Source organism: Podarcis muralis, chromosome 3 (assembly GCF_964188315.1).
Source record: "Podarcis muralis chromosome 3, rPodMur119.hap1.1, whole genome shotgun sequence".
NCBI lineage: Eukaryota > Metazoa > Chordata > Lepidosauria > Squamata > Lacertidae > Podarcis > Podarcis muralis.
Genome location: NC_135657.1, coordinates 38,506,299 through 38,525,224, shown reverse-complemented (window position 1 = coordinate 38,525,224; position 18,926 = coordinate 38,506,299). Strand labels below are relative to the sequence as shown.

The window sequence follows — 18,926 nt, the reverse complement described above, 5'->3', positions numbered from 1 at the left end:
AATGTAGAATAGATTTATCCCAACACCAGAGTGAGCAGGGGAACCCTGACAAGAGAGAGAACTGGCTCCAGTCCTGAACAGTTTGCATGAACCATAAAACTGAATCTGTAAGCCAAAAGAACTAAGTTTATTTTCTTCCTCTGGATGAATTTGGTGAACGATTTCCTTCCCAGGACCCCAAAATGTCAGCACTGAGAGAGGAGGACCCTGGCTCTTGATTGAAAGATCCAGTTTTTTTGTAACTCTCCCTTTTTCTCCCCCACCCCCTTCATTCTTTTTCTTTTGTCCCCAGGCAGAGGCGCTGGCAGCAGGAGCAAGAGGAACGGGAATAGTACGTTGCGGGTTTTCCCAGGGTGCTTCTTCCATCCTTCCTTAATTCTCTTTTCCTTCCTGCTTCTGTTGAAGTTTTCTCCTTTTCCTTCTGAACTAATCTTCACCGGGAGAGCAGGGCTTGTGATTGTTGTCCACACTGGTCACTGCACACATAACCCTCTTGTGTCAGTCACACGACACCAAAATGGCGGTGGGGGAAACTTTCCTTCAGGGAGCTCAAGGTGTCAGACAACATTCTCTACCTCCCCATTTTGCCCTCACAACGTCCCTGTGAGGTAGTTTAGGCTGGGAGACTGCGACTGACCCAAGGGACCATCTGTAGTGGGGGGGTGGCCAGATTTCTGCTGGGCAATTCTGCCACCACTTTTCAGCAATGAGAAATGTTATCTTCTGCTTTGAAACATTCTCTGCCTCCTCGGCTGACTCATGCAGGAGCCCAAAAAGCTGATTTAACTAAACTCTTCAAATTGCTCTTCCCTCAGGATTTATATATATATATATATTTAGGAACCTGTTCCCTAGCCAGACATCCCATGAAGCTGGTAAGAGTTTTCCACCACTGATATGTTCTAACCAAGAACAAACTGGGGCCCAGGGCCAAGCAAAGATATTTGGCTTCCTCAGAAGAAAGGACGAGATGGTTCCCTCGTCCCCCATCAACAAACAAAAGCTCACTAAATAGGGAGCGAGACCTTCCGTCATTCCTAGTGACAGAACAACACCCTTTGCTACTCCTGAGGGCAGCAAGCTTGCTTAGGGGGAAGCAGAGTGGGTCACGCCACTGTGTTCTCCAAATCTTGCCACCACCATCCCACCCCCCCCCCTTGCTGTACGTTGCCTGAGGTGACTGCATCACTCTGCCTCATGGGATGTTCTATGTAGAACAGTATTCTTGTTGAGATGTAATAGGCACCCATTATCTGCACTTTCTGGAAAGATTTGAAAACATTTTTGTGCTGAAAATCTTGCCTATCTAGGTGGATAGGTCTCTGCCATGGGTGTCTACTTTAATAATAATAATAATAATTTCATCTTCTGTGCTATTTTTAAACTGTTTTAGCTGTTTTTATTATATTCATCCATTGCCTTGGGGCATATGTGGAAGGCAATAGCAATCAGGGACGAAGCAAGGTGTCGTGACACCTGGGGCGGGCGTCACGACGTACGGCGCATGCGCCGTACATAGTGACGCCGCACATGCACTGTATAGCAGTTTGCTGCCAGTGCCACTCCAGCGCCGAACAGACGGTGCTGGGATCCCTCCGTCACCGCTGCAGCCGCAAACACGGCTGTAGCGGCGACAGAGGGATCCCAGCACCGTCCATATGGTGCTGGAGTGGCGCCGGCGGCAAACCGCTATACAGTGCGTGTGCTGCATCGTTATGTACAGTGCATGCGTGCGATGCTGCACATGCGCTGTACTTAGCGGTTTGCTGCCAGTGCCAGGATCCAGTGCTCGCAGCTGCAGCTGCGAACAGAGGATCCTCCAAAGGCGCTGCGGCAGCGCGATAGCTGCTTTCACCACCGCGAGCCCCTGCGGGGTGACTTCTTGTCACCCCCACAGGCATGGAACCCAGGGCATACTGCCCCCCACGCCCCCCCATTGTGACATCAGTGATAGCAACAATGCCCACCCTGCTGGTATATTTGGGGGGCCAGCCCTGCTGTGATGTGAGGTGCAATTCAAGAGAGCCAAAGAGTCAAGTTATTTCATTTGCTTTACCACATGAAAACCTAATTTGGATTTCCTGACTCTGGCACAAAATTCCTCTTCAACCAGGCCTTGGTCTGATTAATATTCTATGGCCTTTTAAACGGGTGTCCTTTTGTGGGGGGCAGGTTATTGTTTTGTTTTAGCTATTTATTTTGTGCTTTTATACTGTATTTTTATCTTGTGAACCACCCTGAGATATTTGAATAAGGGGTGGTATATGCATTTAAGAATCATAATCATAATAATGTTTCATGAGATAGGGCAACGAAAGGAAAACCTGGACCTCACAATGACATGACAACCGGTTAATTTCTGAGAGGAGAGTGTCTAAACAGGCCAGGAGATGTGGTGAGGCTCGTATTTGTGTGTGGAATCCCTGCGCCAGTTGTCGGTTTTAGCTCCAGATTTGGGCAGGGAGAAGGGCTTGTGCCCCTCCTGTCAGGAGACCCACCTGCTACTCACCACCATTACTGCCAGCTACTGCTGCCAGCAGGGAGGGAGGCAGGAAGGGACAGTGGAGAGGGGATGAAATAAGAACAGATCAGTGGCAGCAGCACCTGCTGCTGCTCCTCTTCATCACCATCCTCACTCACTTGCTCACCTTCTTTGAAAAATAGCAAAAAAAATATTTTTTAAAGGTGCGGGAGCCATAGGGCAAGTTTGCTCTTGGGCCATGCCAGGGCATGTGTCTGCCAGCCATGCCGCCAGTCCCAAACATTTCCAAGATGGCTTCCTTTTATTACTGCATTTATATTTTCTGCAAAGGGGGGCGGGTACATGGTTCTACCCCTCCCCATTTTTATCCTCAGAACAGCCCTCTGAGGTAGGTTAGGCTAAGAGACCATGACTGACCCGAAGTCTGCCAGCAACCTTCATGGCTGAGCCCGGGGGGGGGGGGCGGACTTTAAACCCTCATCTCCTAAATCCTAAGCCAACATGCTTAACCACCACCCCAAACCTGGCACAGCACTACTTGTTGATGAATGGAAAATTCACTAAATGGGTGTGGAGGCCTACTTGATTATCATCCCACATGTTCCAGGAGTGAGTCCTGGCATAAGAAAAGCAGGCTGCCAAGCCGAGCCCCAAGTCCTAGTTACCGGTAAGTGGCCCAGCCTAGCAGCTGGTCATGTCAGGGCCTTTGGCACAGGGCGTGTGTTTTGCTGCATAGCACTTTGTTTCCTCCTCACTGGCACAGTATGGAAGTTTCATCACACACAGTGTTTCGTAGCTCGGTGATAGAGCGCCTCAGCACTGCATACAGGCCTCCCTGGATCCATTCCCTCACATATCCAGGAATGGCTAGGAGTGTCCCCTGCCAGAAAATCTGGAGAGCCACTGCCAGTCAGTGTAGACAGCACTGAGCTGGGTGGAGGAATGGTCTGACTCAGCCTAAGGCAGTTTCCTATGTCCATAAATCTCCTTATCTTCTTCTCACTGTAGCGGTTATTCTCCCCCTCTACAGCCACATTCACACCTGCTGGTGAATCAGTCATTTATCCTTCAGTGGGAGGAGGGGAGCATATGCCCACCCCCTCACAGGCAGATTGGGGGCAGGGGGGTGCGGATTTCGCAGCCCTACTGGGATCCACATTGCCACTTCTTACATCAGGCAGCGCCAAACCCACTTCTGAAATCTGCCTGGCAACATACTGCCCTCCAGCTCCCCCTTGTGACTGTTCCCTTTCTATGTTCCCTTTTAATGCACCCTGTTGCGAACATTTAAACAAACGCACAAGCAAGTCACTATTGCACAGAATGAACATTAGGATTAAAGAAGGGAAAGGCTACAGCTAATCTGTGTCTGGGACATGAAGCTGTTTTCCCAGAGTGCCACTTGAGTGCACACTATACAATACATCTGCAGTCCCCTTTTAGGGCTTGGAGGCATTTGGCCACTGTTCTGATCTGTGAACAGGGGGAGGAGTGGAGGCCAGACTCCATGCTGTTGCCTTGCTTACATAACTCCCTTCTCTCCTAACTAATGCTAAATGTGCATTAATCATCCAGGTCCCTGCAGGGCCTTACCACGAAGCCTCTCTTGCTAGCCTCCAGACTTCTTGAAAATCCAGATGGGTCAGTTTAAAAAATATTGTCATAGAGGTTAGGCAAGCAACACCCCTCCAGTGTGTGTGTGTGTGTGTGTGTGTGTGTGTGTGAAATGAGTTGTACCTTTTGAGAACCTGCTTGTACTCTGAAAGCTCATTCTGATGGTGAGCAGAGAATCACAAGGATGGGGCAGTACTTTCTCCTCTGTGCTCAAAATGAGAAGCAGGCAGCGCTGACTCTGCTGGTTCCAGAGAGGCCTCTTGCCACTCACATGGTCTGAAAAGACCAACAGGGATTGAAGCAGACTACAAGCATCTGCAGCTGGGATGGGAAACGTGGCTCTCCAGATTCTTCTGGACTACAACTCCCATCATCCCTTGCGCTTGGCTGTGCTGGCTTTGGCTGATGGTGGGTTGGAGCTCAACTTCTGGAGGTCACCAAGTCAGCCACCCCTGATCTAGAGCACTGCTTACGTTCTGTGCTCTTGATGCCCAGAAGAAACACAATCTAGACAAGGACTACACTCCCGTGTATCAACCATTTCACATACTCTGGGGGTTATTCTGTTCGTCTCCTGCAATGTCCAAGTACCCGACACAGAATTTAGAGAATTTCAGCTTTCAAATACACATGCATGCATACTTCTAGTCTTCTTGGCTTACATGGTGTTGGGAGCTAATCATGGTGACAATAATTAGTTAAGTGGGCAGAAATCACTGAGCTTTTAATGACACATTGAATGCTGCATACTCAATAAACCACATTATGCACTCAGGAATTCAAATTGTTTATCACCTACTCTATCATCCAGAAGATGAATAAGGTGCATTTCCAACTCCTAAAATTTCCATCTAATACAGCCTAAATTCCATAGTCAGCTGAAAGGCTTTCTGTTCAAAACTCTAGTTTACTTTATGCATACTGTTATTTCTGCCACTAACAGTTTCATCTTCTTAACCCATGTTTTTAATTTGATACTCTGCACTAGCCTGTGTGGCACTGAGATCCTTAGGTGTTTGCTGGAGGAAAGAGGTTTTCTTTCTGCCTTGGTAGCCATGAGTGTGCTGTCTTCTAATAATTCCATAGGAAGCCTCCCTGACTTTTCACAAGAGGGAAAATGCAGGCCATCACATCTGACCAGTTGTTGATTTCACCTTCTTCTTGTTCACTCATCTCCTTTTCAGAAGACTTAACCTTCTCTTTCTCGCATCTCCTGACTGTCGTATGCAAGTTTGGCTGCATAGTAGGTGACGGGAGGCCTGGATTGCTTCTGTCCAATGCATGTGGCACACTGGTGGTGTCTGAATTCTTTGGGCATCGCTGATGGGGCCTTGTGGTGTTGGAGCAGTCTGGTGAATAAAAGCCCTTCTCTTTCTCTTATGTTGCAATGTTAACGTCACTTACCTAGCAGTAAGCCCCATTGAATTCAGTAGGACTTACTTCTGAGTAGGCATGGTTAGGATTGCACTGATAGTCACAAACTACTCATTTTTTAAAAAATCATTATCATTTATTCCAGTAGCCCTTTCCTGGCCATAAAAGATGCATTCTATTTACCTCGCATGTGTAAAGTAGATTAGGTTGAGGGACCAGTAACCTGTCAAAGACCACGAGGATATATTTGGTTATTTGTATTTTTTAAATTATCTCTCCTTTCTAGTGCCCATGTATCATTTCATAAGCTGCCTTTCCCCCTCAAAAATGGCCATATCTTTTCTGCTGCAAGCACATGGATTGGGCTGTTGCCGCAGGATTAAGCTCTGTGTTGGAAATTGGAATTCATGAGCAGAGCCGCATGTATATTGCGATTCCATAGGAGTGCAGAACGTAACATCTGGCATTGGGCACACACCGTAGCTGACTGGAAATATTTCAGTTTTTAACAATGCTCCTAGCTGTCAGGGCTGCTGAGACATGCTCAAAAGAATACGGACAATGCCTGCTGAAATCTCCAAGGTGGCTGAATGAGAGTCCAGCAGTTGAGGACTAGATTTCTTTTGTCTGGTCTTTGCCTTACTCCATGAGTAGCAAAAGCGTAGCAAAAGCAAAGAAAAAAGAGGGGGGAAAGCTTTAGAATGCAGAATAAATGAATGTACATGTAATTTTATGTGAATTGAGAGCATCTATACAGGATAAAGACTTGAGATTTTTCTTGATGCAGCACTTTGATTGGGTGCAGAGTACACACATCCCTACTTACGAAGCAGCCCTGGAAGTGCATCGCAGACGCCCATGTCTGTCCCTAAACCTCTAAGGCTGCTTCTGTGGAGCCCAGCATCTTGGCTCTTGTGAGGGAGAGGTTTGCATTGGATCAGAGTAAAGCGAAAGAGAGGGGCAATCTCTGCTAATGGCTTTTTTCTCTCTTGCCTTTTCTCTCTCTGGACTCTCTGGAAGTTTTCTCTTCATCTCGCCTGGGGCAAACTGGCTTGCGTTAACTACTCTGGTGGCCTTCTGGTTTTCTCAGCCTCTTCCCAGGCCCTGATTAACTGTCCCCTCTGTTGCAATTCCAGTGTGGCGTCCGCCTTGCATTCTGACAGCCATGACCGCTACGAGCGCCTCACTTCCGTCTCCAGCTCTGTGGACTTTGACCAAAGAGACAATGTGAGTGGCAGGCAAAAGCAATCCATGGTTTTCCCAGCAGCGCTCTGCAATTAAGCCCTTGCATCGAGGAAAATGGGAAATGAAGGGGTGGCGATGCTCCTTTCTCAATTTCAATGTGCACAGTGATGATCGATAGTGGGGATGTGGTGTGAGCAAAGTCCCCTAATGTTATTGATCACATAGGGCAAGTGCATGACAAGCCATATAGGAGGGGCAATTTCCACTCCAGTTGGGTCTCAGGAGGGAAGACGTAACATTTGCAGCAGGAGTAGCACCCTCTGTGGCTGTAACTTAATTAATAAAAATGGATGTTGCAATGTGCTGCACAGTTGGTGTGGTGTTAATTCATAGAATTGTAGAGTTGTCGGGGGGGGGGGATAGCCAACATTTAAGGAGTCAGTATCTAAGGTTGTCAAGCAGCTTCTAATGAAGGCAAGGTGTTTGAGACTTCACAATATTCAGAGCTGGGACCTAGCAGAGCTTCAGCTTCTATCAAAATTTTGGAGAACAACAATATTAAAGAGCTGGCATTTCCCAGCCCAAGGGCTCTTCCTGGGATTGCATGCCAGCAGGTATGGCCTGAGGCAAAAAGTAGGTTGGACTTTTACAGCTGGGATAGCATGCTACTCTTAATCTCAGGGTTGTGGGTTTGAACCCCACCTTGGGCAAAAGATTCCTGTATTGCAGGGGATTGGACTAGATGACCCAGGTAGTCCCTTTCAACTCAACAATTCTGTGATTTATACAGTAGGCTATGTTCAGTCTCACAAAATTCAGAGCTTAAACACCTATTCCTTTCTAGACAAGCATGAAGCATTGTTGCAGTACAAGGCATGTTCCACCCATCAAAAGCACTTGAGGGGAGGGTGCAGAGCAGGGCCAGCAAGGGGTATCCTAGGCAGAGCCCTTAGGGGCAGATAAAGAAGCCTAGGGGGCCACATGCAAGCCTGAGGCCTGGGGTCCCGCACCATAACTTACAATGACTTGTGATTATATGGTGAGTTTGTCCATGTGGGCCTGTTTGTAACCTTACATGTCTTAGAACTGATCTGGCTGTTGCCTCCTTTCAGTTCTTCCATCTTGGTAGAAGAAGCTGGTACTGCAGATCTGAGGTTGTAGGGGCCTCTGTACTAGTTGAGGAAAAAGTAGCAAAGTGGGATAAAGCGAAAGTACTCTGATTAACTTGGGCTTGTTTTGTCTCCGCACAGGGCTTCTGCTCCTGGCTGACGGCAATCTTCAGAATAAAGTAAGTTCTCCCATCTTATTGCAGAAGGTCCCCACTTCTCATTCTTGCATCTATCACCAGCTGTCAGAAGGAGCAACATGGCAGAAGTCCTGACACTGCAGGGTCATATCACTGTCATCATTCATTGTTAGACCAGGGGCTCTTTGGAATCGAGAGAAGGGATGGGGAACCTGATGCCCTCCAGTGCTTGTTGAGCTCTGGCTCCACTTAACTGCAGCCAGCCTGGCCAGTGTGGGATGATGGAAGCTCTAGTCCCTGAGCCAAAGGTCCCCAACCCAAGAATAAGGATCCTCTGTTGCTCAAGATGAAAACAGATTTAGTCCTCAGGCTCCCCTGGAATAATTAAAGACGGCAGCACCAGAATCCTCAGTATATAGACTGAGAGCACTGGTGGGAAACAGAGCTGATAATAATTCTGCTGCCAAACACAAATGTTCTGTGACCCAGGGGAGCTAGAAGCAGAAGGGTGGAAATAGAGGCTAGCTAGTGAAAGTTGACAGCATTTGGGCAAGGGAGTGGGGGGGGGCAGCAGTGCACTCACTTCATTGCTCTGAAATGTTGGCAGCGCATCACACCTTGCCCCCACGATTCCTCTAGGTAGCCAGCAGCTCACCCCCTTTCTGTTCCTTCCCAGGGATGATGAGATCCGGGAGAAGTGTGGGGCCGACGCAGTCCATTACCTCTCCTTCCAGCGGCACATCATTGGTCTGCTGGTGGCTGTGGGCGTCCTCTCTGTGGGCATCGTTCTGCCAGTGAACTTCTCAGGGGACCTGCTAGGTAAGCGGAGAGGCGGCTTCTTACTATTCCTGCTGGGAAAGTATTAGACAATCTCACTCAGTGCTGGGAGGGACCTGCTCATCCTAGTGCTGGCTAAAGAGGCTAAAGAGAATAGTGGTGATTCAGACACAGGTGCATGTCTTTCTACCTCAAATAGCTCGCCATGACACAGGAAGGCCCCTTGGGAGTACTAAAAGGAAGCATGAGGAGAAATAATCAATACTAACAGTAATTTCAACCTGAGCTTTCTAGCTCTTCATCTCTGAGCTTTAGGGCTGAGTGAGCTGCAATCTCTACATCTATCCCCAAACCTGGATGGTACAGCCTGAAAGGGAGGATATTTTACCTCCCGGCTCTAAGTGGAAAATTGGGATCAGGGGGTGCCCATCCGATAGCATGCATCTTTCTACCCTAATTGCACCATTTACCCAATTAGGAGACTTTTGGCAGTCAGCCTGGCTGTGCTCATCTGCCCGGCTTAAAGAATCATTCAAGGGATTATTTGGAATGGAGGAAATGCTTTCTTCCCAATCTTGGTTAAACTTCCCCAAGAATCCTTTCAGCATTGAAGCAGGCAAAACACATAAAAGCTTATAGCATCCCTCACAATTGCTAGCCCCCACCCGCATTTACTGACCTCTTAAGCTCCAGAGAGTTTAGACCACCTGGCAGATGAAATAATCCTGAAGATGGGTGGGAAATTAGGGCCAATGGATGGGCTCCCCTGACCCCAACTGACCTCTGACCCCTTTAGGTCCTCGGCTAAAGGGAAGCAACCTTTTTCCCACTCTTCAGCCTAAGACTGTACCAGCACTCTACCCTCTTGTTGCCAAGTTCCTTCGTGTAGGCCTTGTTTGGTCTTCCATTTTGAACCAATATTTTTCTAGAAATCTCTAGAGGTTAATTGACAAAGCACAGTGTTTTACATAAGGGGGATTTCTGTCCAACTCTGCTTGTCTGTCAGAAGGTTCTGCCACTGCCTTGACTAAATAGTGTAGTCATGTACTCAGAAGTAAGCCCTATTGCATTCACCAGGCCTTACACTCAGGTAAGCGTGTATAGGATTGCAGCTTAAAGTCTATCCTCCCTCCCAGACAGCTATTCAAACACCATGCTGTTTTGAGTTTAGACTTTGTTAATGTTACCAGCATATGGTGTCGGTCTTTCAGAAGCCCTAAACTACCCGCTTACAACCTAAAGCTCAGTAATGCAGTTCAACAAAGCATACAGCTGCAATTAGTTTGATGGTGGGTTCAGTTTTTATTTCATACTACAGTAATTTTTAAAAAACAAACAAACAAACAGGATAATGTTTGGGTTTGTTTTCTGGTTTTTAGTAGAGTTATACCTCTAATAATACATTATTCTCAAAATATAAAATATAGACTAAGATAAGTTCCCAAGTCTTCCCAGCTCTTGTTTAAGTTGCTGCCATCTTGGAGGTACAAGCAAGAGAGCTCCAGATGGTAGGATGCTCATACATTCAAACATCATATCATTTTATACAGTTTTGTAAAATCACATGAAGATGTTAACTGCTCCATAAATTTGGCACACAATCTAAACTATCCAATTGTTTATTGAGATTAAAACATATAAAAGAATACCCCTCCTTACTAAATTATTATTCCTAAATTATTCCTAAGCAAAAAGTCCCATATATTTCTATTAGAGAAGGTCAATCCTAAATTTATTAATTCACTTTTGGCAAGTCTTAACTCAGATTTTTAACCATAAAATTAATATGTGACCTTTTGCAACTATCCTTGTCATGACAAACATACACTTAAGTTTACAATGTTTACAATTTTCTTACATGAAATTATTGACCCTTTACATTGATTATTATTTATTGACCATTAACAAAACTTTAAGTACATGTTAACAGATTGGCCATCTGACTGGCCTAATTCCCCGGCTAATCCTCTGACCTGAGTCACAGGGTTTTGACACAGCATTCTTTTTATAGAAATGATACTGATCATTTGGTAAATTAAGTAAGTTACCAGAATTCATTATAGCCCTTTGCTCAGTGGGCAGCACCTCCAGGAAATGCCAGAGAGCACTCACTGTTTGGTGGGACATTTGGGATGAGATGAATTTCATTTATATTCTGCCAGAGCCCTGGGACATTTATAGTAATGGCTCATCCCATTGTGCAGATTCAAACCACCAACCTTCTGATCGGCAAGCCCAAGAGGCTCTGTGGTTTAGACCATAGCGCCACCCACATCCCAGCTTCTGCCAACCTAGCAGTTCAAAAGCATGCCAGTGCAAGTAGATAAATAGGTACCGCTGTGGCAGGAAGGTAAATGGCGTTTCCGTGCACTCTGGTTTCTGTCACGGTGTTCCATTGCGCCAGAAGCAGTTTAGTCATGCTGGCCACATGACCCAGAAAGCTGTCTCTGGACAAATGCTGGCTCCCTTAGCCTGAAAGCCATAGTTGGCTTTGACTGGACTTAACCATCCAGGTTTCCTTTACCTTACCTTATTGTAATGGCACTGAAGTTTTTCATGGTATTCATCCTTTTCAATGAACCATGAGATACTTGGATGAAATGGTTAAGGTTGGAAGTTGAATCTCTGGAGCAGTTCAAACAGAAGTAAATGAATAGTCACTAAATGAAGAAAGATTGAGCATCAGCAGAAGAGCATGGAGAATTTCAATGTCTCCCATTACAGCAGGCATTGGGCTATTTGCCTCATCATCTAATCCAAGCCACTTTGAGTCTCTCTGATAAAAGCAGAACAATTTTGTTCCAGCAATTTGATGCCTTCTCGTTGCATTGCACCCAATTCATGATTCTTTACTTGTTTTCTTGCCAGAGAACAACCCCTACAGCTTTGGGAGAACAACTATTGCTAACTTGAAATCTGGGTAAGTATGATATTGGGGTGCCCTCAAGGAACCGTGTTTTCCAAAAAGGAGGAGGAGGAAATATTCATATTATTGAAGGGGAATATTATCTGGGAGGCTTGTGGGTTAGCACTGGGATAAATGGGCTGACCCAAAATGCAGAGGATACATTCAAGCAGAGATAAGTATTGGGCATTTCCTTTCCCTTGTGACAGGAATAACCTGTTATGGCTGCACACATCCTTTGCCTTCCTGTACCTGTTGCTGACTGTGTACAGCATGCGCCGGCACACCTCCAAGATGCGCTACAAGGAGGATGATTTGGTAAGTCCAAACTGGCATCCAGCTAGACTTGGTCAGCTGGAGCAGGCAACCTCCTTAATTGGGTGATGTCCTACAGTAGGTCATGGGCATTGCATTTCCTGCTCCTCTGATTTTTAAGCTTCTCTTTTTCATGCTCCTTTTGCATATGTGATATCTGTTTACTTGTTTCAGGCATGCGAGTTTGGGGAGCTTTCCTTAGTACCTTTTCTAATAGTTTGGGTTTTTTAAAAATACATTGTTCTGACCTTTCAGTTATTATTTTGCCATTAAATGAGATCCCGTTCTCTTCAAACACACCCTTTCCTACCTCCCTGGTGCCAACCCAGACATTATTATCATTTATTATTTACATGGTGCCATCAGGAATAAAAACGTTCAGATATTAGCCTTGAAGAATTTAAAACCTAAAATTCAACTCAGCAGGGACGATGGAGGAATGAGATAGAGGGGAAAACAGGAAGAAGAGGAATCTGTTTTATTTATTTAGAATTGCTTCTATTCTACTCTTCTTTCCTAATGAGATCAGAGTGGCATATAATTAAAAAACAGTAACAGAATATGTAAAATAACAAACAACATTGTTCTCCTAGCAGTGCAACAATAAAACTGCTAGCACATTTGCAAAGCTAAGCAGTGTCCAGTATGGTTTCAAATTGGATTGGGGGCTGCGTGTTGAGATTCCTGCATTGCAGGGGGTTGGACTAGATGACCCTCGGAATCCCTTCCAACTCTACAATTCTATGACTAAACATTAAGCAGCCAAAATATATGCACTGTTACAAAGAAAAGTTCCCTGATATGCAAACAGTGAAGTAATATGACTCTCCCAGGAGAGGGAATTCCAAGGGTTGGGAGGGTGGCACAGAAAAGGCCCTATTGAGTAATGTATTATTATGGATGGCTGATTGGGAAATGAGAGGGACCTCTGTGGAAGAGCTCAGTTCTTGAGCAGGTGTATGTGGGGAAAGGCAGTCCTGGTCCCAATTCATTTAGGCCAATGTATTTGGTAAGAAGGAGAGTACCCCGAGCCCTGTGTATGACCCCCATGAAAAGCCTAGCTGCCATATTCTGAACAGACTGACATTTCCAAATGGTCTTCAAAGGTAACCCCACTTAGAGCTTATGAACAATGATAAGACATATTCCATTTCTGCTTCTCCATTTCACTTGATTTGAGAGCAGGGTACATTTCACATAAATGCACAACACATAAATCCCATAAACTGATACTTTGCTTGGGCTTAGTCTCCATTTCCTGCTTCAACTGTGAAAGACCTCAGATCTAACGTTCTCTTTGCCTCTTGTCTGCTCCAGGTGAAGCGAACTCTCTTCATTAACGGAATCTCAAAGTATGCCGAACCTGAAAAGATCAGAAAGCATTTTGAGTGAGTCTTGTTCCCTGGATCCATTAATTCTTAGCTCGACCCTCCTCTGACAAAGAAAAAAATATATAAATCAGCCAGTTTTGGGTGGAAAATTTTTAAACCCAATACCGTACCTTTGTATGCCTTAGATCAGGGCTAGCCAATGTAGTTCCCTCCAGCTGTTGCTTGCTGCAGCTCCCATCTTCCTTGAGCAACACAGGGACATTGGAAGCTGCTTTATACTGGGCCAGACCATTGGTACATCTAGCTCATTATTGTCTACACTGGCAGGCAGCAGCTTCCCAGGATTTCAGATGGGGAGTCTTCTCCTGGAGATGTTGAGGATTGAACTTGGTACTTTCTGCAAGCAAGGCAGTGAGCTCTCTCTGCCACTGAGCGTTGTCCCTTCCTCCTGCTAGCTAGGACTGAAGGGAATTGTAGGGCAGGAATGTTGTCTACCCTTGCCTTAGATCAGGCATAGGCAAACTCAGCCCTCCAGATGTTTTGGGACTACAACTCCCATCATCCCATAGCTAACAGGACCAGTGGCCAGGGATGCTGGGAGTTGTAGTCCCAAAACACCTGGAGGGCCGAGTTTGCATATGCCTGCCTTAGATGGACATGGTGTCACCCTAGGACAGGGGTTGCATTCACTTCTGGGCAAGCTTACAGGGTTCACATGCTAGGAATGGGCAAGGCTTCTAGACATACATCCATGTCCCTCTCTGTCCTCCATCCAGGCATGCAAGAGGCATTATTATCAGCTAGGCAAAAGCATTCATGGTAGGTGCATGGCAAGGCCGATGAGCGGGGTGACCTGAGGAGAAGGGAAGTGCCTGGGAGTGGGGCGGAGAAGTGTGACCTGGAGAGAATTTGGAGGGCCACATTTGGCTCCTGGTCCTGCAGTTCCACACCCTCTGCCCTAGGTGGTTGTTACACTTCTTAACAGGAATGATGGGCACTTATTTCTTTCAGTTCCCGCCCCCCTCTGCTTGCTCCTACAGAGCTTCAGCTTGCAGCTGAATCAAAAGCTGAAGAAGCCTTCCTTTTCAGAGTCAAATGTGCCGTTTCAAGCCTGTTCCTTGAATAGGAACTCAACCAGGTTTTGCCGACCCTGCAGGTTTCTAATAAGCTCCTGCATTGTTGCTTTTTCCTGACTGCAGGGAAGCCTACGCCAACTGCACGGTACTGGAGGCACGTCCCTGCTATGATGTGGCCCGGCTGATGTTTCTTGATGCAGAGAGGTACAGTCTGGGATTCGTAGGGAATGGGGGCTTTTAAACCTCATGTGAGCAAGGAGAGGTCGGGGTGTGTGTGTGTGTGTACGCGTGTACGCGCGCGCGTGTGCACGCGTGTGCGTGTGAAATGCGCAGTTTGGCCCGCCGTGAGGTTGCTTATGCAGCAGCAAGCCACATCCAGTTCTAGCACCGCTGTTCACAAATCCTAGGATCCCAACAGTAGTGGGAGAGGGTACAGTTCAGAGGTGAGGGCAGGTGAAGCCAAGCTGAAAAGAACAGAAAGGAACAGGAACAGGAAGAACAGGAAGTGAATATACTGCAGGACTCAGTTGTACAGAAGACCCAGTGCACACTTTCTTTCTTTCACACCCCAATTTGCCTGCTTTGTCTTGCTAGCTTCTCTGAGCTTCCTCTTCCCCTGCACTCTTCTGTTTCAGGAAAAAAGCGGAGCGTGGAAAGATTTACTTCACCAACTTGCAGTCCAAGGAGAACACGCCCTCCATGATCAATCCCAAGCCCTGTGGCCATCTCTGCTGTTGTGCCATCAAAGGCTGTGAAGAGGTGCAGAGGGGGGAGCAGGGAAATGCAGGGGAGGGGGGTTCTTGATGGCCACAGGTCCATTTTTACCACTAATGGCACTCTGTGAGGCTCATGCTTGTGGAGAAATAATAAATTTTAGAAAGTTGTGCTAGGGACCCAGTGGTCACCTAAGCTTGGGCCTTTGGGTTGGATCCAAATTGTCCCTTCCACAATTTGTCCATTCCATTTCAGGGAAGGGTCTGAGATTCAGTAGAGACTCCTGCTGAAGGAAGTGAGGCATTTTTGTCAATTTATGCCGCCTTTCTGCAACCACCAGTGCCAGCTTCCACACTGCTCTGGGGGGTCCGCAACACAAGATCACAATTTTGTGGGTCACAGGAGGCTTTTGGGGTGGGGTGGGGGAGAATTAGCTAAAATCACCTCTGTCCTCCACGCTTCCTCCAACAAGGAATCCCATGGGTAGCGTTCCACCTATGCAAAGTTTGGATCCAAGCCTCTGTCTTGGCTGCTGTTCCCTTATCTGTTTCATAGTATCACTTGAGAACCCTCTGCAGAATATATGTGCCCTGTTCAGCTGCCCTTTTCCTGCACAGTTGCAACTGATGTACCCTAATTATCAAGTGGCCCTTTTATTATGCAAGAGGATCTGCATCCAGTTGTTCCATTCTATACTCACAGCAACTGTCTGGGTGAGATTAGACTGAGGAACTTGCTCAAAGTCACACAAAGCAGCTTAGTGGGTGATGAACCCAATTCTTCCTAGTTCAGGTCTACCATCTAGCCCTACACTAACAGAGCAAACTAAAACCCCTTCTTGCCAGGCTGCCGGGGTGGATGGCTAGATTGGGCAGAAGTGTTGCTCTCCCCAGCCCTGCCAGCCTCTGCCTAGAGAGTGACACCAGCATCACTCCTACAGTTCAGAGTTTGGCGTTCCAGCTGCTGAATGGATTGCAGCAGTGGATAGCCCTGGAATGGGGCATTCTGGGGCCATGGGAAGGAGCTGGGTCAGCCTCAGAAATCTTGAACCCTGAGCCAGCCCCACAACTATCACATTAAGTTCAAACTGGGTCCAATTGCTGGGCCATTTCCAGGCTGGCACAGTGCTCTGCCTGTCCCTCACCTTCTAATCCAGCATGCTTGGCAGGGCTACACATGACCCTGATGCTCCAGGTAGCAGCTGGGGTTAAGACTGAACACCAGTGTTTTATCATACAAGAGCCCATGAAACCAAAATATCAAGCGGCTGGTTCAGATAACCAGTTGGTTCCCACTCGCAGCCACTGATCCTGAATAAATTGTAATTCAGTACCACTGTGTGTTGGGCTAACATGCCATAAGTTGGCCCATCGTTTGAGGTGGTGATGGGGCTGCAGGGCTTGTGTTCTCACCTTGTGCATGGTTGCCTAGGTGGAAGCCATGGAGTATTACACCAAACTGGAGGAGAAGCTGAAAGAGGACTACAAGAAGGAAAAGGAAAAGGTGAACGAGAAGCCGTTGGGCATGGCCTTTGTCACTTTCCACAACGAGGCCATTACAGCCATGTGAGTGCTGGGAGCACAGGGTGATGGGGAAGAATCATTTTGATGGCTGGGAGGGAGGGAGGGAGGGAGGGAGGGAGGGAGAACACTTCCCAGAAAAAGGCAGCTTGGGTGTCATTTTGAACCAAGACGGTGGATGGAAACTTTTAAAACTCTATTAATTTTAAGCACTTACTTCAAAACTGCAGTGATTTTTTGGTTTCTTAGAACTGCTGACAGATAGATAGACAGACAGACAAACAGATAGATCTACCTACCTACAAACTATCATTTTCTAAAACTCCCGTCATGTTCTCCTTTTGCCTGTCTGCTTCAAAGACAGAGTTTTAGTTGTGACTTGTAAAGCAGCTGAGTGAGGCAATAGCTACTGCCACATTGCAGAGACTTGAGAAGGCCTCTGGCCCTCCTCCAAGGAAGCTTCATCTGTCCCTTCCTCCTCCTCCTCCTCCTCCTCCTCCTCCTCCTCCTCCTCCTCCTCCTCCTCCTCCTCCTCTTCTTCTTCTTCTTCTTCTTCTTCTTCTTCTTCTTCTTCTTCTTCTCTTCTACTAGCCACAATGGATATGTTCTGTCGGTGCTCTCATGCCTCTGAATCTTGGTTGCTAGGAATCACAGGTGGGCAGGCTGCTCTTGGGCTCAGGTCCCACAGGCCTCTGCTTGGCCACTGTGAGAACAGGATGCTGGGCTATAGATTGTGCCACTGATCCAGCAGACTTGCCTTACGTTCTGGTGTTCTTCTTCCTCCAGAATCCTTAAGGACTTCAACGTGTGCAAGTGCCAGGGCTGCAAGTGCCGTGGGGAACCCAAGGCCTCGTCCTGCAGCGAGTCTCTCCATGTCTCCAACTGGGCAGTCTCCTATGCGCCTGACCCTCAGAACATTTACTGGTAAACAAAATGGTGCCTCTCTGTGGCCTAAACTGGGAATTCGCCATCCTGGCGCCATGCTTTGTGCAGGACTCTTTCTGGACTGCATGGATGCCAGAGCAAGAGATGCTTGTTGTTTGCTTGTCCATAGGCTTGTTGTTAAGGTAGCTATTGGTAGCAGAGTGTTTTTAAAGGGGATGCAGCCACATGAGGACTGGAGTCCACAAGGTTTTCCAAAAGCCCCTCCGGTCCAATGTCTCCAGTGTTGGGTTCTGCCACCCTTAAAGTTTGGTTCTTCGCTTTGTCTCTCCTTCAGGGAACACCTGTCCATTCGTGGCTTCATTTGGTGGTTCCGCTGCCTGATCATCAATGTGGTGCTCTTCATCCTGCTCTTCTTCCTCACCACTCCTGCCATCATCATCACCACTATGGACAAGTTCAATGTCACCAAGCCTGTTGAGTACTTGAATGTAAGACCTTGACCCGAGAGATTTGGAACTTCCCTTCTCTCTTTAGCCCCATGATACAGGAGGGGAACGGCCTTTGAAAAGTGGCTATTTCCCTTCATATTCAGTAGGATTAAGCCCAGCCTCATGAGCTCTCCCTCTGTGGTTTTGTGGAAACAGAGCAGGAGCAAATTATATTCATGTAGCTATCACTGCACTGTTTGTGTCCTCATGCTGTCACTGAGGTTGCAAGGAGAAATGACGAGTGTGTGTGTGTGTGTGTGTGTGTGTGTGTGAGAGAGAGAGAGAGAGAGAGAGAGAGAGAGAGAGAGAGAGAGAGAACACCTTTGATAGCATAGAACAAGTACATACTTTTAACCTGTCAATAAAAATTCATGGTACTATGTCTTTTTGAAACTTAAGTTCATTCCTTCTGGTTCCTTGTATAATTTTAAGTGCTATAATTACATTCCTTAATGTAATTGTGATAGCTTGACTTGAGGTAGCAGCCTCTGGGGTCCATGTATTATGGGACTGTAGGACCATATAACATCTGGCTCAAGTGATGATGTTATCTGTTGGATCTGAAAGATGTAACACTGGTGGTCAATGTTTAGAAACTACTACTTTTAAATTAAGTTTGTCTAATTACGTTTGCACAAATGAAAGGGAAATTATTGACTCAAACCAATCTAGCAAGACCGGTGGTATTTAAATGGTGTGTGTTCATGCTCAACAGTAAATGACACGTTACCAACCAGTTGCCAGCTAAATCAGCTTATATAACTAAACAGATCCAGCTGTGTGTGTGTTCTTTAATGGCACTCCCCTGTGCGATGTTGCCAGTCATTTGTTGAAATTTAAATTAATTAAACTGGCCTTAGGAATTCTGCCGGCCAATTTCTCCAAGTTAAATACAACCATGCATTTACAGTACTGAGGCCCATTAAATAAAAATAACTACAAGTTTCTCCTAAAGTAGTTTGTGGGAGATCTGAACTGACTTGTACTGAGTTTGCAATACTTGAATCAGATAAC

General features: G+C 46.6%; 1 protein-coding gene across 5 annotated transcripts in view; it reads left to right on the top strand.

Moving 5' to 3' along the window:
- The window catches only part of TMEM63B (transmembrane protein 63B), a 73,407-nt gene that overhangs the window by 40,642 nt on the left and 13,839 nt on the right, over window positions 1-18,926 (top strand). For 3 of the 5 annotated variants that reach the window (XM_077925666.1, XM_077925664.1, XM_077925665.1), the window contains exons 4-15: window positions 297-331; window positions 6,607-6,697; window positions 7,906-7,943; window positions 8,578-8,720; window positions 11,547-11,598; window positions 11,793-11,901; window positions 13,216-13,286; window positions 14,429-14,509; window positions 14,941-15,064; window positions 16,451-16,584; window positions 17,326-17,463; window positions 17,759-17,912. In XM_077925666.1, the coding sequence (XP_077781792.1) occupies window positions 297-331; window positions 6,607-6,697; window positions 7,906-7,943; window positions 8,578-8,720; window positions 11,547-11,598; window positions 11,793-11,901; window positions 13,216-13,286; window positions 14,429-14,509; window positions 14,941-15,064; window positions 16,451-16,584; window positions 17,326-17,463; window positions 17,759-17,912 (1,170 nt within the window). Of the gene's footprint in view, window positions 1-296; window positions 354-6,606; window positions 6,698-7,905; window positions 7,944-8,577; window positions 8,721-11,546; window positions 11,599-11,792; window positions 11,902-13,215; window positions 13,287-14,428; window positions 14,510-14,940; window positions 15,065-16,450; window positions 16,585-17,325; window positions 17,464-17,758; window positions 17,913-18,926 lie in introns of all 5 variants that reach the window. The other 2 variants (XM_077925667.1, XM_028724352.2) reach the window with 2 other exon arrangements.